The sequence below is a fragment of the Solanum pennellii genome, chromosome 2 (assembly GCF_001406875.1).
Source record: "Solanum pennellii chromosome 2, SPENNV200".
NCBI classification, from domain to species: domain Eukaryota; kingdom Viridiplantae; phylum Streptophyta; class Magnoliopsida; order Solanales; family Solanaceae; genus Solanum; species Solanum pennellii.
In genome coordinates this window covers 41,845,319-41,869,419 of record NC_028638.1, presented here as the reverse complement: position 1 = coordinate 41,869,419, position 24,101 = coordinate 41,845,319, and the positions used below count along the sequence as shown (strand labels likewise).

The following is a 24,101-nucleotide window of genomic DNA, read 5'->3' as shown; positions in this document are numbered from 1 at the left end:
CTTCAGTATAGAGATATGTCAGAATGGACAAGAACATAATGATAGAAACGATTGAGCTGAATAATGCCACCGCATCTGATATAATCAATATAATAAAAAACTGCAAAATCGAAAATGGACCACTCTCGGTCCAAGTCCCATATGAGATAAGGAGATTGTGAATAACCACAACTAAAAACTCTACATTTCGTGCTGCTGCAGCAAATTGGAGCAATTTTTCCCTTCTTACTATCTCCAATAGCTTATCCTTTGCATTTGTTTCACACTCCGCCCAGAGCTCCTCGAGTAGTAGACCACCTTGTTTCTTCAGTATAATATATGTCTTTCCCCTGAAAAATAAGAATAGATCGAGGGATCGAGACATACATTGATATGATATTATTACAACTTTCTTGGAATTAATTTTAAGATATATCTTACATGTAATGAATCGGCTCCTTGCCATCGAAGTAAACTTTCTCCACAGTAGTGGATAATTATAATTAGGTCCTTCAATAGATCCTTGTGTAACTAAGGACTTGTGAGATAATATGTGAATAAGACATTAAGATTTCCTTGTAACAATATTTGAGCGGTTTGTTGAATATTTGTAATGCAAGAAAAAAAGTCTTAGCAAATATTGAGAAGTAGAAAAAATGCAAATCGTAGTTCAGCATTGGCGTGCTCACCATACATCTCATTGTGGGTAGTCATCTCAAGAAGTAATAATCGTTCTGTTTCGTTTAGCATATCAAAATTTGCGACCTCAAAAAGGTATGGTACCGTAGCTTTATGCCCATAAATAGCTGCCTACAAATTGGAAATATTCCATTGCCGACATCATCCAAACCAGGGATGTGTGGTAGATTGTTATTTAACTTCAGGAGTTCACTGTTATTGATTACTTCTAAAAGAGAAGGTCTTACTGATTACATGATTGAATATTATTACCGTTTCTGAAAGGGCATTGATTTCATCATTTTGATTATTATTCTAGGATGTTTTTTGACTTTTCCCTCGTTAAAATGGTTAAGTGTTATTACTCACTGAGCTAGCTTCTCACTCCCCGCTAAATTTTTACAGAGAACACATGTGACTTTGGCGAGGATTTCATTAACTAAAACTAGCAAGTTGACATTTCATGGTGAGCCCGTAGTTGTTCATGTTGGGAAGTAAGCTTATCTATTGTTATGGAACGAAATTCTTAGAGCTGCTCTACAGTCACTTCTCTACTTGAGTCACAAGTATTCTTCCGTTCTATATAGACGTGTGATTAGTATTAAACTTCCTTCCATTTTTTTTTTAGATGAATTAGTACTATTGCTTGGCGATTATATGGTTAATGGATATTGTGTCTAACTCTTATATTGGAGATGTTTTTAGTTATATTGCTGATCTCTGAGACATGGAAAAACTGGATAGGACCAAAGACAGAGGAAACTCTGCCTGATTTTCTGTAGAATTCTGATAAGGCTTGCTTTGGGATTCTTCCCCTTAGCGCCGGTCATGTCCCTAAATTGGATCGTGACACTGATTAATTAGCTAAATTAGCATCGATGGAGAAATTCACTGAAGTTTCAAACACAAACATTACAAATAGGAGTAGTTAGAATAAGGCACCGTAACAATAAGAAGATTCTCGTCTGTGCAACCGTTATCTGCAATGAAGGCTCAGGCTCTGTTGTTAACAGAGTTTATGCTTTTATTGGTCGAAAAAGAAACTTGGACCAATATGTTGATTTAGCTACATCAAACCATAGTTTGTACTGGAAACACCCAAATAAATCCTACAGGAATACAAGCACAAGCAGCAATGAGCTTTGGCTCCCAATTCGTAAGATTACTGTACACCAAAAAGAAGGTTGATGTAAAAGCCAAGAGCATGCTAACTATGGAGACAAACAGCGCCGTGATTCCGAAGAATAACTTTGCAGGCAATGACATAAGAAAATCGTCTTCAGCATAGCGAGATGTGAGAATGGACAAGAACATAATGATAGAAACGATTGAGCTGACTAGTGCCACCGCATCTGATATGACGAAGACCCTAAATCCATTGAATGTTAGCAATATTGGAATAGCAGTATCACTATGAAAAACGCGCCTTCAATTCATACTGAACAATTAAAATGAGAGAGATATGAAATCTCTCACCTTAAACCACAATCTCTCTTTTTGCATCTGAAGTGCTGCTCCAGAAACCTTGAGAAACGATGGAGCAAGTTTCTCCTTCTTACTATCTCCAATAGCTTATCATCTCCACTTTTTTCACACTCCGCCCAGAGCTCCTCAAGTAGTAGACCAGCTTGTTTCTTCGACCTTTTGACCAAACTAAGTTATTATATAAAGCAATTCACTAAAATAATACGCTTTTGTAAAATTTTACAAAACTAGTATAAACGTATTTCACAGTAACATTTTAGGGTATATTTTATTTTTTAAAAGTTGACGGCGTTAGATCGATATACGTTACTCATAGCCCACTATCTTGTGGGCCCAACGCTGATTGATTTTTTTTTCAAGCTAGTGTCACGTAGGCCGAAAAGGGGTAGAAAATTACTTATAAAATAAGTTCAAAGGGGTAATAGGACCTTAATATAGTATAAGTGTATCTCTGGAATTTCAGACATAGGTTAATTGATGTATATATAGTTTAGATCTTAAGAAATATGTATATATCTCTACATAAAAAATTATCATTAGCGGCAATTAATTCTCTTTATATATGTCACTAAAGTCTTTAGCAACATTCGTTTTAATGACACTCAAGTAATGCCGGTAAAAGTTTTAACACTCTTTGTTAATTTTAATATTTAATGCTGCTAAAAGTTATTTTTATTGTAGTGTATTAAATTGATTTTGGATATATATGTAATATTAATTGATGTATATATAGTTTAGATCTTAAGAAATGATTTAGAAGATAAGTGATTAGTGTTAAGGGTAAATCATGAAAAAAAATGTATAATTTTATTGATTGACATGAAACGTTGCACGCGCACACTAAACTAATAATAATAAATGTATAATGAAGTATATACGGAGAAAATTAAGTTATATGAAGAAGGGTGGTTGGAGAGAGGGCAATTATAGCATATAAGAGAGTGGGCCTACTCCAGTGAATCCCCTCTCGAACAAAGTCAACAAAGAGCACCGGTGAGAATGTTTCATCCTTAATTAGAAGTATCGGTTCGAGCCTTGTGTGTTGGCAAAATCTTGTTGGAAGCATCACTCTTAAACGTGTTCTATAATGCACGATTCGAATTTAGTCGGAGCTCAAATGTGAACTCCAAACACCAAATAAAAAACCAAAAGAAGAAAAAAACAAATAGAGGAAAATTAGACAATTGTCATGTAATAATAAATGTATATGAAGTAGATATTGGGTGGGAAACCCCCAAAAAAAAAAAAGGAAAAAAGGGAAACAAGACAATCACATGTAATAATAAGTGTATGGCTACTAAGTTATATGAAGAAGGGTGGTTGGAGAGATGTCAATTATAGCATATAATTCCCACCAACCAAAGGGAGTGCATCTAAGAGAGTGGCCCTACTCTAGTGAATCCCCTCTCGAACAAAGTCGACAAAGAGCACTGATTAGAGTGTTTTCATCTTTAATCTGAGATATCGGTTCAAACCTTATGTGTGAGAAAAATCTTATTGAAAGCACCATTCTTGAATTTGTCCTTAGTGCGTGATCCGAATTTAGTTGAAGCTCAAATGTGGATTCCGAACATCAAATGGAAAACCAAGAAAAAAGAAAAAATAGAAAGAGAAGGAAACAAGACAGTCGCATGTAATAACAAGTGTATGGCTACTAAGTTACAGGAAGAATGGTGATTGGAGAGACATTTATTATGGCATCTAAGAGAATGTCCCTACTCTAGAAATCCCCTCTTGAAGAAAGTCAACAAAGAGAGGGAAACTCATATATGTGCATCTAAGACAATTGTCATGGATTTATAGGTTTCACACACGTATAATACCAAACTCATTTATGTACGTAACCTAACTATGGGCCTACCCAATATATACCAAGGCAAATTCATTTTAGGAAAAAATCATTTGGGTGAGTATTTTTTAATAAAGGAAAAATGATCAAATATGTCTTTAAACTATTTAAATAGGTTTAGATATATTCCCATTTAAAGTTTGGCTCACTCGTGTCCTTGCATTTCAACTTTCGCATAGATATGCCCTTAAGGTTACTATATTTATTTGTGAATCTTTTGCGTTAATTTTATATTTTTTTCCTTCATATTTTTCTTTTTTTTAATTAATTACTCATTTTCGGAATTTATCGAAAAAAATAAAAATTTAAACAAAATTATTGAAAATCTGTCAGGTAGTTTATTTAAAATGGGGGTTGATTTATGGGTTGGATTAGGTGTTTATGAGTTTGAATTTCTTAGATGCGTAGTTGATCCCTTTCCATTTCCATATAAATGTTATGTGGTAAGTTCAAAATGACATGTCAATTTCATGAGACATTTAAAGAAATGAAAAAAGAGCTTGGATATATCCAGCAGACCAACTAACGCTCATAAGGGCATATCTATGTGAAAAGTTGGAGGCGAGGACATGAGTAAGCCAAACTTTAAATGGAGGGTATATTTAGACATTTTCGAATACTTTAGAGGCATATTTGACCCTTTTTCCTTTAATAAATAATTACTAATTTCAGTGATATTATTTGTTTATTACCATTTATAACAGTACATAGCAATACTATGTTAAATTTGCATTATGTATTAAAAATGAATTATGTATGCAATCTATATATATTCTACTTGTTTAGTAAGAAATTGACACATTGTATTATAAGTAAATTAAAATGTCTAATGAACGTATTATCCATCCATAAAAACTTGTATTATATGTGAATAATAAATTGTTTATTATAATATGTATTAAAATTATATTATAAATATATTAAAAGTAATCAAGTGAAAAAAAATGTTATTGTTATAAATAATAAATAATTTTTTAATATAATATATTAATGTAAATTTCTCATTCATTTATTTACCTACCCTAAAATTATACTTGATTCTCCATCCGTTCGTTTTTACTTGTGCACCAAATTGAAACAGATATTTATCTTTACTTGTTCATTATGAAATACAACAGATAATTATTTACCATTTTATATCTATTTTACTCTTACTATTAAGTATCATTTTTAAAGGTTATATAAAATTAAACATAGACAAATAACAATTATTAATAAGGGGTACATTTATTTTTACATGAATTAAATTTATGATATGAGTTGATAAAGATACTTATTTAACTATATATACCATCATTTTTCATGTTTATTCACATATTTAACGGATGAAGGGTATATTTGGCCCAAAATATAACGAAAGGGATATATTTAATCCAAAAATATAACGGAGGATATATTCAAACTATTTTCTATATTAGAAGGGTATATTTGATCATTTTCCGTTCTATTTAACACCCTTTATGTAGAATACTTTGAAAAATTTCATTACTCAAAAAAAAAAAATTATATCCTAAAATTAGTGATTTATTACCTCTTTTGTGCATTATTTCTCCAATTCTTCAATAGAAAAATAGTAATGTCTTCAAATTATTATTTTATTTTATTTATTATTTTGAAAATTCATAATGTTCATTTGATAAAAATAGAGATAAATATATTAGTATTAGTTTAGATTTAAAGTCAAATACTTACTTTTATAAAATCAATTTATTATAAAATCAAACTCATAAGAATATAATCATAAAGAGAAGAAGACAAGAGAAGTAGATAGAAGAAGAGGAATTTTCTTCTTATTCAAGTGTATCATACAATGGTGAATGATATCTCTATTTATAGTGTTGAGATATCATAGTCAAAGGTCACCTTGGAATTATACATAGTTGTCATCAAGGTTCATATCACATTGGAAACACTAATACATGAATCCAATTATTGTTGGATAAATCATCCACATAACACAATAGATTTATAACACAATTGTATTATTTGTAGGAGAAAAACAAATAGTTATTTAAAATTACTTATAAATCATCAAAATCAAAATATAAATTTTTCAGCCATCATAATTTTTTCTTAAAACTTAAGTCCGGCTCTTCTATGATTTAAGCCAGTTGTTGTTTTCATTGTCAATGTTTTGTACGGAACCTAAATAATGGAGTATGTAGAAAGGTCAAATAAATGAATAAATAAATAGTTTAGGTCTTCGTTTTACTTCACATGTCTTAGTTCAGAACATTTAAAGGAGGTCTTTATATTGTTTGAACAACAGCTAATTTTTCAAGGTAAGGTAGGTGAATTTTTAATTTAATTCTAGTGTTTAATTTTATATACACATTCATATATTATATTGAAAATAACCGGTTATAATCCTAACAAAAACAAATGAGGACTTGAACTTCAAAGTTGAAATGTGGCAATGATTGAGTTTTCTGTAGAAATTTACGGAATAAGTTGTTCATATTGTTGAAGCAAAGAACAATCATACTTTTTGTGTATTAAAAAAGGGTATAAATAAACAGAGAGACAATCGATCATTGGAGATGAAGAGTAATTTTCTGTATCCTAATTTAGTTTGTGTTGGCAGCGCAATTCGAAGACATGATAATGAAGAGCGAGTCTTCCCATGAAATTGAATCAGTTTTTGAGGATTGTGAAGATAATGAACAATTTGGGTCTGAAGAAGAAGGAACTGATGTTGAAAATCAACTTGTCAACACTGTAATATTTGTTAGTAAGTTCACAACCATCTTCATAGATCGCATAAACCCTTTTAAGTTTTATGAATTTATAATACAACAACATAAAGTTAGTAGTAATAGTGTTAAAAAGAATGACAAAAGTCTCACATAGTTGGTTAATGAGATGGGTGGACTTCTTATAAAGCTTGGGCAATTCTCCTTCCTTTGAGCTAGCTTTTGGGATGTGAGTTAGGCCTAAGACATAATTTAACATGCTATCATAGCAGGGTCCGTCTCACCCGATGTTGAGATTCCCCAAAATCAAAATTGGGTGTTAAAGAATGACAAAAATAAATAAAATAACAGATTTTAATTTGCAGATGACGAGGAACTGGATTGTACAACTGCATCTCAAATTCTTCATCGTGCTGCTTTAAAAGATAGGTGGGAGATTGCAGAACCAATTCTAAAGAAGGAACCAAGACTTGTTCATAGTGGTGACTATGGAGAAGGCTCTGGAACATTACTTCACGTTGCAGCATTAGCAAAAAGTAGCGGATTTGTGCGAGAGCTAATTAAACTAATGGAAGTAGGTGACTTGGAGATAGGTCGGAATACGGCATTTCACATTGCAGCAATGGCAGGTCACATTGAAATAGCTAAAGCAATGAGAGAAAAGAATAAGAATCTACCAAACATTTTTAATGATGGGGAAAATTTAACAATCACTGAGGCAGCTCTAGCTGGGCATAAAGCTATGGTAACATACCTTAATGAGGTCACAAGTTATGATGTGATACAGCAACAACTCTTGTGCCTTCTTGAGATCACTATCCAGAATGAAATGTATGGTAAGCTATTAAAATAAACACAAAGTATCCTCTCTTTTTTTAATGTATATATATATATATATATATGAAACATCTCATCAGATACACATGTCAAAGAGTCTTTAATTTCCATTATATAGAGAAAATAAAGATTACACATCTCTAAAGATCCGTCATTCCTATTCCTAAAGATCAATTATTCTATTTCTACAAATTTGCAATTCAATCCCTCTAAATCTGTCTTGCTATCCCTCCGGATCAAATATTCTATCACAATATTCATTTCTTTGATTCTACAACAAATATATATGATCATGCTAATTTATATCACTATCTAATTACATTGATATATACAATCATTTATTTTTAGTTACCTATAACATGTTGTTCATCTTGTATTCCAAACATACTTAGAACAAAATTTTGAACATCTTTGTAAGACAACAAAGTTTAAGAACATTTTCACCACTAGAAAATTAAAAATAGTAGCGAAACTAGAATAAAAAACAGATTTTAAAAAAATATACGAAATATTTTTCTTAACGAAGAATTGTTGTTAATATGTGTCTAAAGAATCTTACTGGTTCCAAAAAACTTTGCAGATCTTTCAAAGATGTTCAAAATTTTGTTCTAAGTATGTTTGGAATACAAGATGAACAACAATCTTAAGGAAATTAATATACTGTTAGTATTTTTTGTATTCTACTTATTGAGAGAATCTGATCATGGAAGTAGAAGATAAATGCATTACTTCTCCATAATTCGTTGCTTTGTTTAGCAAGGTCGAAGTGAGAATGTAACAAAAAAATTTTATGGTATTCCGTTTAAAGATTACCACGTAACCTTCTTATTAAATTATCTAAGAAGGAAAATAGTTTCTAAGAGTTATCATCTTTGATTTTTTATTTTTTTTTATTATGTGTATCTTTGGGAAAAAATCTGCAAACCATATGTTGTGGAATGAATTTTACTTCGCAAATATTGTTGCTTTTAAAATTCTTTAGTTTGCAAAAATGAGAGATGCATATTTTTGTTTGATAAAATAGTATGTCAAAATGTTATAGTTAAGACTATTTGATAAGAAAAACATTTCTATGTGATAAAGAATGTGTTATTCTGTTTGGAGAAGAAAAAAAGACTTTTGTAGTTTGTACTCAATGAGAAATGTTAGTGTGTCTGATTTTTGTAGACTAAAAACTTTTGTGGTTTTATACTCTAGATAAATTGAACTATGCAATTGGTTTGAAGAATATGAAAACTTCACATAATAAGTCAGTGTTGTACTTTTGATTTTCTATAAACTTCAATGTAATATAGAAATAAATTGTACATTTTTTTGTCCTTATTATTAGTATTAAAAATACTAAGTGGTATGTCTATTTATGATAGAGGAAGTGACTTAGAATTTGTGAATTTGTGTCTCTATTGAATGAACTTTGACATTGTGTAAACATTGTCAAAGAGAATTACAGCACTATAATTCTTTCGCTGAATAATGTTTCCAACATTAAAATATGTGGAAAAACTATTTTCAAATACTTGAAAAATATTTTTGAGATCACATTTGAAATGTGGGGATTATTTGCTTATGATTAGACTTGGTGTCTAATTTAACTTTGGAGCAAAAGGTATAAAATTCAATTATACTTTTGTATTATGTTATACCCACAAAATTCTTGAAGTATATTTGATATTGTGGTTGTTGAGTTTCTCTATTGCTAGTATATAGTGTGAGTAGTATGAAACATCCAAATTATATATATACTTGTTCAAAATAATTGTGTTCATTTATGTGAAAAAAATATCACTTAAAATATTGTGATTTTTCATGAAAAGATATGTCTATTATAATAAAAGTATTTGCATAGACATGAATATTGGTGAATAGTCATTTGTTTTTTTTTTTTTAAAAAAAATAACATCTGGACTATATTGTCTTTATTGAACCCGATGAAACTTTGTTCATGGGTATTTCTATAACAATTATATTGAAAGTTATGGAAATGTCCTTCTGAAAAGGACATTTGACAATCTAAACAATGTTTGTATCACATAAAATTGTAAGAAATAGGAACAAAATATTAGTGAGGAAAAAACTACCTCACGAAGAGCTTTTCGAACTCAATGTTTTTATTTGTTTTTACTTGCTTGAGTCAATGTTTGTGACATGAACACTTGGGGCATGTCAATTACAAAACCTTGTAAGGAAAACTGATCAACTTAGAAGATTTGCCTAACTTTGAGTGCAATAAATAAAAATGTCAAGTTTTTGTGGAATCTAAGTATGTTGAGCATTCTTTTAAATTTGTTGAAAGGAATTATAATCCCTTAGAATTGATTTACACTGACATTTGTGATATGAAGTTAACACCATTTCATGGTGGGAAAAAGTATTTGTTACTTTTATTGAGAATTGCATTAGAAATGACTATGTCTATTTGCTGAATGGTAAGGATGAAGCAATAGAAATGTCTAGACAATGTAATATCAAAGTTGAAAATCAGTGTGAAAAAATATAGGTGATAAGAATGGAGAGTATAAATCTCATTGTGCAGAAATATGTTTGGAAAGTGGAATATCCATCAAACTACTGTCATATTCACCTCAATCTAATGAAAAATCGAACGTTGAAAGAAATGATGGATGCATTATTATAAGTTCGGGTTTACATAAAACTTGTGTGGAGGAACTATCCTTACTGCAAAAGGGAACAACAAAAAGTTGTCTTTTTAGAAAGAAAGTGATTTTGTTTAATTAGAATACAATCTTTTCCATATGAGAAATGAAAAGAAAACAAATCCAACTTGAAATATTTCAAAGTGTGTGGGTATCTAATCAAAGTCCAAGTTCCTATTCCTAAAAGAATTTAAATAGGACCTATGACTGTGGACTGTAAAATTAGACTTGAGTAGTCTAGAGAAGGGCCTAAAAGGCCTAGGAAATGAAAAGAATAATGTACTTAATAAAGAGATTCAGAGTCTTAGTAAATGTTAAAGAACATTTACTTCCTTCAAATATGATAAGCTCATTCTTTGAAAAGATGGTGTCAATAAACAATGTTGGAAGTTAATTGATCTTCTTCAAGAAAATAAACCTTTGTGTTCAAAGTGAATTTTTAGAAGGAAAATAACAGTTGATGGAACTGTTGAAAAATATAAAACAAGACTTTGTGTCAAAGGCTTTAGACAAAAAAAAAAGGTTTTGATCTTGTCGATATATATACTCGTTAGTAATTAGAATTACATCCATTCGGATGCAAAACTTATTAGTGTGGTATATGACCTCCAAATTCATCAAATGAATGTGAAAAGAACTTTCTTAAATGTAGAATTGGAGGAAGAAATTTACATGGAACAACCCAAGGGTTCTGTGGTTCCTGGTAAATAAAAGAAAGTGTGTGAACTTGTTAAGTCACATTATGAAAGCACCCAAACAATGACATAATTTGATCAAACCATGTCGGCAAATGGATTGAAGAATGATGAAAGTGATAAATGTGTTCACATTAAAATCATAAGGTCATTGTTTGTTTGTATATTGGTGATATGTTGATCATCAATAGAGACATTAATGACATAAATGCTACTAACGTATGCTATAAAGCAAGTGGAATGAAAATTATTGGAGTTGCTAATGCGATCTTAGATATAAGAATCGTAGAACTCTATAATGTTTAGCATTTTCACGATCTCATTGTATTGAAAAGGTACTTAACTAGTTCAAATATTTGGATGTCAATATTGTCAAGTCTTCAATAAATGTGAGCATTGCATTTCAAAAGAGTGAAAACAAAAGTGACTCACAATTGGACAGTGCTAGAGTTTTGGAAAGCATGATGTATATCATATAGTGTGTGCGATCAGATATAACATTTGCTATTTTAAACTGAGTCGGTTCACAAATGATCCCAAATAAATTCATTAGATGAAAATAAATAGATTTTTGGAGTATTCAAAATAATACTTAAAACTATGTCTTGCATTATAACAATATCCAACAATATTGAAAGATATAGTTATGCAAATTGAATAATCGGATGAATGAAGTAAAATTCACGAGTGGATATGTATTTACTATTGGTTTAAGAGCAGTCTCTTAGAAATAATTCAATAGAGACATGTATCGCTAGCTCTACAATGATCTTTGATATAGGTGCTCTAGATAAGGTCGGTGAATAAGTTGAAAGACTCCGGAATTTCTTGATAGATATTCTATTTTGACCCAAACCATTGACATTAGTATGCATACACTTTCACAGTCAAGATGAAATAGGTAGGACATGGAGCATGACGTATAATGGAAAATCTCATCATATACAACATAGACATGATACCATTAGAAAACTACTTTCTAGTGGAATTATCAGAATTGACTATGTAAAGTCAAAGGATAATGTGTCGGATCCACTTACAAAAAGGCGTAACTAAAGAGGAAGTTAAAAGATCATCTAAGAGAATGAATTTACGGCTTAGGACAAGTCATCATGGCGGTAACTCTATCTAGCAGACTGGAGATCCCAAGAGCTAGATTCAAGGAGAAAAACAAAGTTGTGAATGACGGTTCGGTATTGTCAACAAACTCAATCCATTCTCATGATGAAGACAATGCTCAGGGACAAAGACACAACATTAAGGCTTGTTAATGAGTTAATAAATATTAATGGTTTTAACGATTTGCTAAGTTTGGCAGAGTTGACCAAATAGTGTATCTACACGATAACACGGTTAGGAATCACCTATGTGAGTGTGAAGAGTAAGCCGCTTCAAAGAAGAAGATTGTCAAAAGCCCATTTCTCTATACACTCATGAAATCAGGAGGTGTTAATGGCTAAAACGATATAACCGTAAGAACCATAAACGATAAAGGGTTAATTGTGTGACATATGGTTGTCTAGGTATACACCAAAGTTCGACGGTTCAAAGATATCACATCTACCAATTGACCGAGTATATCCGACATATGTTCACTACGGAAAGTCCAAAGGGAAACCTACTTATCCAGATGCAACTAATTCTTGCTTGTAAAGTACACATACTTGTCCGTTTCTCTATCTTCTAGTCATTCCCCATTCATGCGGGGGATTGTTGGGTTTTAAAAAGGTGTGAATGGAAAATGAAGAGTTGCGACTTTTATGAAGAGTTGTGACTTTTATGAAATGTTGCGACTTTTATGAAAAGTTGTAACTTTTATGAAAAGTTGTGACTTTTATGGAAAGTTGTGACCTTTATGGAAAGTTATGACTTTTATGGAAAGGTTTGTGACCTTTCCGGTAAGGCACAATAAGAACTTTCTCGCATTACCTTTGTTTTCTATAAATTGAGGGATTTCCTCTCATTTTAATATATAATTCATGGACTTCTTCTTCAACTACTAAATCTAGTATTCTAAGTGTACTTTACTGTAGTTGAGTGGTTCGCTGATACCGGAGTTTTTGGTATCTATACTTTGGTGATTAAGATCATCCTGGGAGGTCATATTCCAAATCAAACCTCGGATACTAGAGGAGAATAATTTTCTTAAGGGGACACTGTGAGTTCAGTGGACTTGATCTTTTTCCTATTAAAATTTTTCCAGATTCTGGTACGTGTTTTACAAATATTAGATTTGTGAATTAATTTCAGTTCTTCTATTCTTTTGTTCTTCACTGGTTCATTTAACTTGGTAACTTCGTATTTCTACAAAGTTTTTTGGAATCAGTAAGATACTTTAGACACATATTAACAACAATTCTTCTTTAAGAAAAATATTTCGTATATTTTTTTTAATATCTATTTTTGATTCTAGTTTCGCTACTAGTTTTAATTTTCTAGTTGTGAAAATCTTCTTAAACTTTGTTGTCTTACAAAGATGTTCAAAATTTTGTTCTAAGTATGTTTGTAATACAAGATGAATAACATAACATCCCCCTCAAATTGATGCTTGTGGATCAGAAAGCATCAATTTGCCTACTAGAAACTGATGGCGTTGTCTTGCCATGGATTTTGTAAACTTATCAACTATTTGAAGAGCAATGTATACATGTGAAAGAGTAATGACTCTTTTATCTACAACGTCTCGTATATAATGAAAATCCACTTCGATGTGTTTGGTCCTCTCATGAAAAACAGAATTAGTAGCAATTTGAATAACTCTTGTATTGTCAACTTGGAGAAGAGTAGGATGAGATTAAGGAAATCCAATCTCAACAAGTAATCCACAAAGCCATACAACCTCGGACCAAGCAGTACATGGATCAATATTCAGCCTCTCTTAAAGATTTTGACACACAATCTTGTCTTTTACTCTTCCAAGATATCAATGACTCTCCAAGAAACATGCACCAATCAGAGACTGAATGAAGAGTATCAGGACATCGCGCCCAATCAGAATCACTAAAATTATTAAGACGAATAGGAGAACCACCTGGAAAGAACAATTCAGGAGTAGATGTTCCTAGAAGATATCGATAATGCAACGAACAACCACCAAGTGAAGATGACGGGGAGTTTACATAAATTGACTAACTTGTTGAACTGTAGAAGAGATATTAGGCTTAGTAAAGTAAGGTAATTTAGACTCCTTACTAGTTGTCAAAATATAGTTGGATTAGGAAGAAGATCGCCTTCCTCACGATGATACTTCATATTCAATTCCAATGGAGTATCTACGGAGGAGGAATCTTGAAGACCAGCCAAAAAAATCAGATCCTGAGTATATTTGTGTTGGTTTAGAAATACACCTGAAGCAACATTATGAACTTTCAAACCCAAAAAATAAGTAAGAGTACCATGATCTTTAATATGAAATGAATCTTTTATGCTGCTGTTGGAGGCTAGCGATTAGTGAATAATCAAATCATGATAATAATGTCATCTACATATACCAAACGAAAAACACAACTTGTAGATGTTTTCCGAAGAAACAAAGATGAGTCAAATTTGCTCTCCTCAAAAGAAAATTGCAGCAAAGTAGGCCGAAACTTATCAAATCAGGCTCTTGGACCTTGTTTTAATTCATACAAAGATCGCTTCAACTTGCATACATTTGATGTAGGCGATGAGAACAAATCAGGCGGAGGTTTCGTATAAATATCTTCTTTAAGATTACCATGGAGAAAAGCATTTTTGACATCCATTTGATAAAAAGACCAGTTTTATGAAGCAACAATGACAATAATAGTTTGCACCGTAGTCATTTTAGCTACGGGTGCAAAAGTCTCCTCATAGTCCACCCCATACTCTTGTATGTTTCCAGGAACAACCAATCGAGCTTTGTACCAATCAAGAGTTCCACGAAAATGAAGTTTGATTGAATAAACCTATTTACATCTAATAGGGCGGACATTTGAAGGTTATGAAACAACATCCCATGTGTCATTTTCTTTAAGAGCCAAAAGTTCTTCCTCCTTTGCTTTCTGCCAACATTCTTGCTTGGAAGCTTATGAGTAACAAGACGGAACAAATATGTTGGATAAAGTAGAGGAAAAAACATACCAATTGAGAGTACGAGATACTCTAGTAGATCGTCGAGTAGGCTCAAGAGGATCAGATCTCGAAGAATTCTCAAATTCTAATTGTGGTACAATTTCAGGCAATGGATTAGTGTCGGGATAGGATAAAGTTGGCCGACGTCGTTCGTACACAAATCCAGATTTGAACCTCTTAGAAGAAGATGATAAATCCTCAAAAGTAGAAAAAAGAGGAGTAGCAGAAAATGAATTTACAATAATAGAATACTGATTCTCAAAGAAAACAACATTTCTAGAAATAAAAGCACATTTTAGTAGACTGTACAGAAAGTTTATTGCGCTGCAAAGGAGGAAAATGCTCAAAACAAACACAACCAAATGTATGAAAATCACCATGGTTAAGATTTTGATGATAAAGACGAAAATATGGAGACTTAAGATTTAACACTTTAGACGGAATTCTATTAATTAAATAGACAGCAGTAGACAAAGCTTCCACCCAATATTTAGAGGTACAGATGACTCAATCAATAAAGTACGAGTGACATTTAAAAGATAGAGATTTTTTCGTCTAGCAACTCCATTTTGTTGTGGTGTATATGGGCAAGAGTGTTGTGAGACAATTTCTTTGTCAAACAAGAATCTTTTGAATTCATAAGACATATATTCCCCACCAGAATCAGATCTTAATAATTTGATGCATGTAGAAAATTGTGTCTCAACGTAAGCCAAAAATGTCTTAGACATAGAAAATACCTCAGTTGGATCGAAAAAAATACACCCATGTAAATCGACTATAAACATCTATGAATATCACAAAGTATTTGAAATGATCATGAAAAATAATTGGTGAAATTCCCCTAACATTACTATGAATGACATCTAAACACTTAGTAGCATGACTACCAAAATTATGAAAATAAAGAGTTTTACTTTTGCCTAATTTACAAGTAGAAATGAAAACTGATTTTTATTTCCCAATAAACCAAAATTTGATAAATGAGACAACACAACAGAATTTGGATGTCCTAGAAGCTTATGTCAAACCTCAGTCTTGCTAGCAGTACTAGAAGTACAAGCAAAAGATAAAACAGGAGGCATGGAAAAGTGTATAGGAAACAATCGTCTAACTTTAGGCCCCTTCGTGATTACGTCTCCGACACCTGATCCTGCACAAGACAATCATTACGAGAAATATTTACATCACAATTGTTATCTACCAGTTGTTTTACTAAAATAAAACTAGAACAAAAACATTCTTGAAAGTTGGAGTAATATCCCCAACCTTGATAATGGGTAAATTACTATCACTGACAATCTGTATTTGTGATGGACCTTGATACTTACGAACATTTTTAGGATGCTCGTTGAGTTAGTCATATGATTGGAAGCACCTGAATCAATAATCTAAAAATCAGATGTAACATCATTAACTTGTAATTTCAATAATGAAAAGGGTGACACAATCATTTGTTGTACCATTTCAAGAGTAAGTACTTGTCTTGAAGATGCGTTATCATTAGTGGAACCATTTATCCCAGCTTGGAAAGCATTGACCCTATGATTTTGAGGGCGCGTGGGACACTTTTTGATGATGTGTCCTTGTTGTTTACAATAATTACAGAACTTCTTGCTACAAGTGCTAGCAATATGAACATATTCCTTGCAACTGTAGCATTGAGTTTTACTCATATTCTAGCTCTTTCCTTTAAATTGAGCCGCAAATGCAACAATGACATCATTTTCTTTCTTGAAAGCATTTTATGTGACAAGACGTTGCTCTTCACGAAGTAATTCCCTAAAGCGGACAACTAAAGAGGGAGACATGTCGTTATTCATCAAGTTAGAGCGAACACTCTCAAAGTTAGAGCGTAATTTCATCAAAAGTTGGTCTCGCTTGCTTTGCTCATGAACTGCCCGAATCACTGGTAGAGATATAGTAGGTATTTTGACATAGACAATATTTGTAAATTCAGCCAATAACATCTGAAATCGGGAAATATAATCCTGAACAAAAAGACCTCCTTGAGAGTAATTAGAAATTTCATACTCTAACTGAAAGCGTCTTGAGCTATTATCTAGGTTGTAAACATTTGTAAGTAATTTCACATGACCTTAGTTGTCTTGTACTGCCTGAGATTAAGAACAATCGGAGGTTCAATTGACCCTAAAATCCATGTCAACACCCGAGCATCTTTAGTCTTCCATTCACCTAGCTTTGTTGCATCTATAGAAGCAGGATCGTTACCATCTATATGACCCCATAGTTCTTTAATTTGCTTGTGACAAATATGTGACATTGAAACTCCAAAAAAAATAATTATTTCCAGTGAAACAAACACTAAAGGATTCAAAATAATGTGCATTTATGTTTTTGATAGCTATGAAAACTACAAAGACTCAGGAAAGCAACTAGAATGACCAAGAACAAAATTGGTAAGACTGATTGTCGATGAACAGTCAACCAAAAATCAAGATTTTCCAAAAAAAAAATCTTAGAAGAAACCACAGAGGAATCTATGAAACAAGACAGCCAAGAGAAGGCGTTGATACCATGTCAATTTTCTGTTGAATGTCTCTCAAAGTGAGAGTTTTTCCATTGTATAGAGAGAATAAAGATTAAACATCTCTAAAGATCTGTCATTTCTATCCTTAAAGATCAGCTTTTCTATCCCTACAAATATAATATTCAATCCCTCTAATTTTGCCTTCCTATCCCTCCAAATCAGTTATTTTCTCACAATATTTATTTATTTGATTCAAAAACAAATGTATATGATCATGCTAATATATATCACTATCTAATTACATAAATATATACAATAAATGCATAAAAACAAGCTAATTTGCAGAGGATTATTTGTGGGGTTTTAAAAAATTCCACTATAAAATCATTTTGTAGCGTTTGCGATAACCTCCGCAAATTGCACCAATTTGTGAGGTTTTTGTGAAGGCCGCAATTTATAATAATTTGTAGCGGTTTTATTGTGGAGGTTTGTGATAACCTCTGCAAATTACATCAAATTGTAAAGCTTTGTAAATGTCACTATTCATTACAATTTGTTACACTTGTACAAAATAAAAAAAAAAAAACTTGAAATATAGAAAACACTTTAAAAAATAAGGTAATCATGGAAAGTAGAAATACAATTGTTTATATGCATTTCATGTTTAATAAACATGAGAAGAGCAAATTAAGTTGTAAATTGAATTGCGGTATCAAAGTACAAACAATTTAGATATTTAGGTTCATTCATTCAAGAGAATGAAATAATAGATGAAAATGTTACTCCTATAATATGTAATTGAATGGTTAAAATAAAAAAAATATTAAGGTCTTATGTGTATATATATATATATATATAGACACACACACACACTAAAGTAAAAGATAAATTTATATGATGACAATTATATAATAATAAGAACTAGGTTGGTAAAGTTTAATATATGTCCATGAGATGAATATTTCATAATAATAAGCACTAGGTCGGTAAAGTTTAATATATATCCATGAGATGAATATCTTAAAGAAGTGGATGTTGGATGTGCAGTCATACAAGATTAGCTAAGATAAAAAAAAATAACAACCTTCACCATAAGGTACTAGTAGCACAATCTGACTTTAAAATGAGGAACCATTTGAGATGATTTAGGCATCATATATTTTTAATAAGATTAAGATGTCAAAATCTAAATATAATTAAGTTGTTCATTTATATTTTAATATTTGACTTTAAATACAGGTTTTAAATATTGGAATGTTCTATTAAGATTCAATTACTATATAGTTTTTAAGATTATTTTTGCAAATGAATGTATAAATTTGTCTTTATCTAAAATTTCATGAATATAAATTTATTAAAATGTGGAATTCATCTAATACTATATCAACAAAATATTATTATGTTATGAAAATATATGGTGTTGTTGTGATGAAAGAACATATGAAATAAAAATAAGGGATAATGCTCAAGTACCCCCTCAACCTATGCCCGAAATCTCGGAAACACACTTATACTATACTAAGGTCCTATTACCCCCCTGAACTTATTTTATTAATAACTTTTTACCCCTTTTTAGCCTACGTGGCACTATCTTGTGGGCCCAACGATGGTTGACTTTTTTTAAAAAAACAAGTGCCACGTAGGCTAAAAAGGGGTAGAAAATTACTTATAAAATAAGTTCAGGGGGGTAAAAGGACCTTAGTATAGTATAAGTGTGTCTCTGAGATTTCGGGCATAGGTTGTGGGGGTACTTGTGCATTTATAAACTCAAATTACTATATTACCTTTTTTACATTTGTTTGATGTGAAATCACTTGTTAAAGTTTTAAACTTTTAGTTATCAGACATAGTTACTAATTGTGTCAATTTTTCATGAGTTAAGTTGATGTTATTTTATAACTTGAATATTTTAAATGTAGTCTATGTTTTAAATGACAAAACTCAATTTTCTTAATGATAAGGGGGAGTAGGTTGGATAGTAAGCACCCCTCACTTCCAATCTAACGGTTGCGAGTTCGAGTCACCAAGAGAGCAAAAGGGAATAGGAATTGGGTTGCAAGTTCGAGTCACCAATGGACCGAAAGGGGCGGGAGCTCCTAGGAAGGGTAAAAAAATGATAAAACTCTTCCAAAAGAATTAAATAAGATATTGAGACTATTGTTTGGGTTATAAACCCTTGTAGAGTGTAGTTATTAATGGAGGTTCTATTAAACTGTATCACTAATATGCTCGTCGCATAGGTAATTTTGGCAGTTTCTAAAACCGCCTCAATTAATGATCTTTTTTTTTTTTTTTGTATTAGTTATCTATCATGCTAACAACACATGCATAAACGAGCTAGCTAGTTATGTATGTATTTCTATGGCCAAGTTAATTCGATCTTTTTTATGGCATGCAGAGGTAGCATTAAATATATTCAACAAGGACAGAAAATTAGTAATCACAGAAATGTTAGAAGCCGGAAAAGTCCATAGCGATCAGTGACGCTTCTTCTCCGGTGTGGAGAGTGTTGATTTCCATGGGCTCATGTAAGATCCCTTAACTAATTAGACATTTTTTGACTTGAAATGTAATACTAATTAATCTGCATGTATATATAGTGCAAAAATTGCTTCCGGAAAGATATGTAGTTGAGAAACAAGCTAGGATACTACTCGAGGAGCTATGGGCGGAGTGTCGAGGAAGTAAAGAGGATCGGGATAAGCTATATGAACTAGTGCAAAAGGAAAAATTGGGCCACTCTGCTGCAAAAGCAGGAAATCTAGGGTTTTTACTTGTCGTTGCTCGTGATTGTCCTGGGATCATGTGCATATGTGACGATAAAATGTATACCCTTCTCCATGTTGCAGTTTTATATCGAGAGGAAAAAGTCTTCAGTCTTATACACCGAATAGGAGGAACGAAAAACATAGTTGTTCAAATGGTCGATTATGATGGCAATAGCATTCTACATTTGGCTGGCAAGTTAGGGGAGCCACAGAAAAATGTCCAATCTAATGCTGTTAAGGTATATTTTTTCGTTCCCTCTCTCTTTTTAAACTATATATGTTCGCGATACATACATGAAATATCAAAAAGTTTCCTTGTTTCGGTTAATTATATATCATTGTTTAAACCAGGAGGAAGAGAAGATTATGCCCCCTTCATTTCTTAGGATTTCTGGAGCAGCGCTTCAGATGCAAAGAGAGATATTGTGGTTCAAGGTGAGAGCGAGCGAGCGAGCTAGATATATCCATCACCTAAAACTATATATATTTCATCTGTTACGTTGTCATTAAGTATGAATCAATTTTTAGCGTTGCTTTTAAAATTTTAATTTGCTGATGATAATAATCGCCTAGGAAGTGGAGAAACTTGTACCGCCTTCATACCAAAAGAAGAAGAACAAGGATGGGAAAACCCCTAGAGAATTATTCACGGAAGAACACAAGATATTACTAAAAGAAGGGGAAAGGTGGATGAAAGACACTGGAAATTCTTGTATGATTGTTTCAACTTTGATTGCCACAATGGTCTTTGCTGCTGGATTCACTGTGCCAGGCGGTTATAACAGCGATAATGGCATTCCAATATTGCTAAATTTGATTGGATTCAAAGTCTTTGTCATATCAGATGCAGTGGCACTATTCACCTCAATCGTTTCCATCATTATGTTCTTGTCCATTCTCACATCTCGCTATACTGAAGATGATTTTCGTGTGTCATTGCCTGCCAAGTTATTCTTCGGACTCACAATGTTGTTTGTCTCGATAGTTAGCATGCTCGTGGCGTTTACAGCAACCTTCGTTTTGATCTACAGTAGTCATATAGGTTGGGAGCCAAAACTCATTGCTGCTTGTGCTGGTGTTCCTGTGGCTTTATTTGGGTGTTTACAGTTCAATCTATGGTTGGATGTGGCAAAATCGACATATTTGTCCAAGTTTCTTTTTAGATCGGGAAAGCACAAACTCGATTAACGACAGAACCACCTTCATAATTGTAATGTTTGAGCATGAAATTCTCAGCAATGTTATTTGGGATTGGTAATAATTAATAGTTTTAGCACGTCGAGTTTCTTTTCTCAATTGTCAAATTATTTGATTTATTATGAAATTCTTTGTCTAGTGATGCTGCATATTGCAAAAACAATTCCATTGCTTCATGCAAAAGATATTGTATCATCCTCTACTTTATCATCAACATTATTCACCTGACGCATGTATCTCGAATATATATGTGTCAAATAGGTGTAAATTTATTTCAAATACACTCTCTATTCAAGTGTGGTTTACATGTATGAGAAATACATTGATGATAAATAGAATGGAAATTAGCTCTGTTGCGAGAGCATTGAAACTTGAAATGTTAATTTAATATTAATGTTTAATTTCATATGTACATAAACAGGCTTTAACTACAGAGTTGAAATGAGGTAATGATTGAGTATATATTCTTTAGAAAAAGGAAAAACAAAATTCTTACGTGTGATTGAAGCAAAGAAGAATCATGTATACTTTTTGTCTGTTAGAGGGGAATATAAATAAACAAGAAACAATCATTGGAGATGAAGAGTTTAATTTCTTTATATATTTAGATTGTGTTATAAGCAGTGCAATTCAAAGACGTAATAATGGCGAACAAGTCTTCCCATGCTCATACTTGTTGAAGTCGTATTGTAGATCAATCGCATAGTAAGTTCACAACAATCTCTCTACGTACTCCGTTGAATAAAACATGTATATTCTGACAAGTGTTTGATTTAATTTAATTTGCAGAAGACAGGAAGCTTTATCATCAAATTGCATGTGTAATTCTTAATCAGGCTGCTTTTAGTGATAACTGGAGGCTTGCTGAACCAATTTTAAAGAAGGATCTGAGCTTTGTTCATGAAAATATATCGCGTATTGGAACAATACTTCACATTGCAGCAATAGCAAGAAGTACCGGATTTCTGCAAGAGCTAATGAGACTGATGAAACCAGATGAGTTGGAACTGAAAAATAAATATGGGGAGACGGCATTCCATCATGCAGCAGCGTCAGGGTATATTTAAATTGTTAAAGCAATGAGGGAAAGGAATAACAATCTACCAAACATCCCTATTAGCGATGGACGACAAATACAAATCACTCTGGCAGCTTTGTTTGGGCCTAAAGCTATGGTATTATACCTTTTTGATGGGATACAACAACAAGATCGCTTAGAGCTTCTTCGGGTCACAGTCCACAGTGAGTTGTATGATAAGCTACACAAAACACTCTTTTTTTTTTAATCTCGAGCTTCTTTTTCATAACGAACTAGCTGCTAGCTAGTGATGTTTATTCATATTATTGCTGCTTTTCAATACATACCTACAGATCATATATATACATACCGCTAAGTTTTAACTTTTTTTTGTTGCAGATGTAGCATTATATATATTCAACAAGGAAAAGGAATTAGCCAGTAAGATGTTACAATTAGGAGGCAGCGGAATCTTAGGCAGGTTATCTATAAGCTCCTTAGAATGCAGAGGAAACTTGAAAAAACCCAGTGGAGAAAGTTTGTTAGTGTGATTTCCATGGCCAAAAGACAATTAAGATTTACTGGACTTTAACTAAGTAGTCATTATTTTGTATGGACACAAGCTTATTATTATATATCATGCGTACATAGTGCTAAAATTGCTTCAAACGATGGATCGATCAGGGGAAAGATATGTAGGTGGTTTACTACTTGAAAAGCTATGGACGGAGTGTAAAAGATGTGATGAGGATAAACTATTAGAGCTAGTGAAAAGGGAAATGTAGGATTTTTAGTTGTGGTTGCTCGCATTCATCCTGATCTCATATGGTCATTCAACGATAAACATCAGACCATTTTTCATACTGCAGTTATATATCGTGAAGAGGAAGTCTTCAGTCTTCTACATCAAACGGGAGGAATTAAATTGAAATACAATCTATTGCAATGAATTCGTGTATGATTGTTTCAACTTTGATTGCCACAATGGTCTTTGCTGCTGGATTCACTGTGCCAGGAGGTAAATAACAGTGATAATGGCATTCCAATATTGCTAATTTTGTATGGATTTGTAATATCAGATGCAGTGCCACTATTCACCTCAATCGTTTCCATCATTATGTTCTTGTCCATTCTCACATCTCGCTATGCTGAAGATGATTTTCTTGTGTCATTGCCCGCCAAGTTATTGTTTGGACTCACAATGTTGTTTGTCTCGATATTTAGCTGTTAGGACCGAAAATAAGCAGGTGTAAACGCGAAAGCTAGTAATGCAAACCTCGAAAGACCACGAGTAAGAAGACAACGAGAAATATACCAAAAGACACAAAGATTTAACATGGTTCGGTCAGTCAACCTACGTTCACAAAGGAGATGAGCAATCCACTATAAATATGAGAGTACAAAATTCAGAGATAAACAACCTCAACCAATTCACTCAGAATACATGGGAGGTTCACACAAGTGAAAACGTATCAAGCTTGTGATCCATAAATTCTCCCCTGACCAAAACTCTCAAAGTCATTAAGACTATATTGTGAATGCTGATTAAGTTAGAAGTAACATGTCTCTATTTATAGAGCCCTAAGCATTTTCCTACTAGCAAAAGCATTAGTCAATCCTAAACATTTTCCTAAAAGGAAAATTTATTTATGGTAAGAAATCAGG

At 32.3% G+C, this 24,101-nt stretch overlaps 1 protein-coding gene, 1 long non-coding RNA gene and 1 pseudogene across 4 annotated transcripts; 2 read left to right on the top strand and 1 right to left on the bottom strand.

The window, feature by feature from the left end:
• Positions 1–1,532: 1,532 nt before the first annotated feature.
• Positions 1,533–7,539, bottom strand: LOC107009067. Of its 3 annotated transcripts, XM_015208330.2 has the most exons (3): positions 3,618–3,901; positions 2,134–2,298; positions 1,533–2,026 (listed from the first exon to the last, which is right to left on the bottom strand). In XM_015208330.2, the coding sequence occupies exons 1-3, from the start codon at positions 3,650–3,652 to the stop codon at positions 1,729–1,731; spliced, it is 498 nt and encodes a 165-aa protein (XP_015063816.1). In that variant the 5' UTR covers positions 3,653–3,901; the 3' UTR covers positions 1,533–1,728. The 3 variants fall into 3 exon arrangements, 1 of the variants encoding a protein (XP_015063816.1); XR_001455353.2 differs by lacking the exon at positions 3,618–3,901 and adding an exon at positions 7,439–7,539 and having other exon boundaries at positions 1,533–2,298; XR_001455352.1 differs by having other exon boundaries at positions 1,533–2,298; positions 3,094–3,903.
• LOC107009066 lies at positions 6,098–21,581 on the top strand (annotated as a pseudogene).
• A 429-nt stretch (positions 21,582–22,010) lies between these two features.
• Positions 22,011–23,853, top strand: LOC107009068. The gene is made up of 3 exons (XR_001455354.2): positions 22,011–22,123; positions 22,208–22,667; positions 22,836–23,853. It is a non-coding gene; the product is annotated as an uncharacterized LOC107009068 (long non-coding RNA).
• Positions 23,854–24,101: the final 248 nt, after the last annotated feature.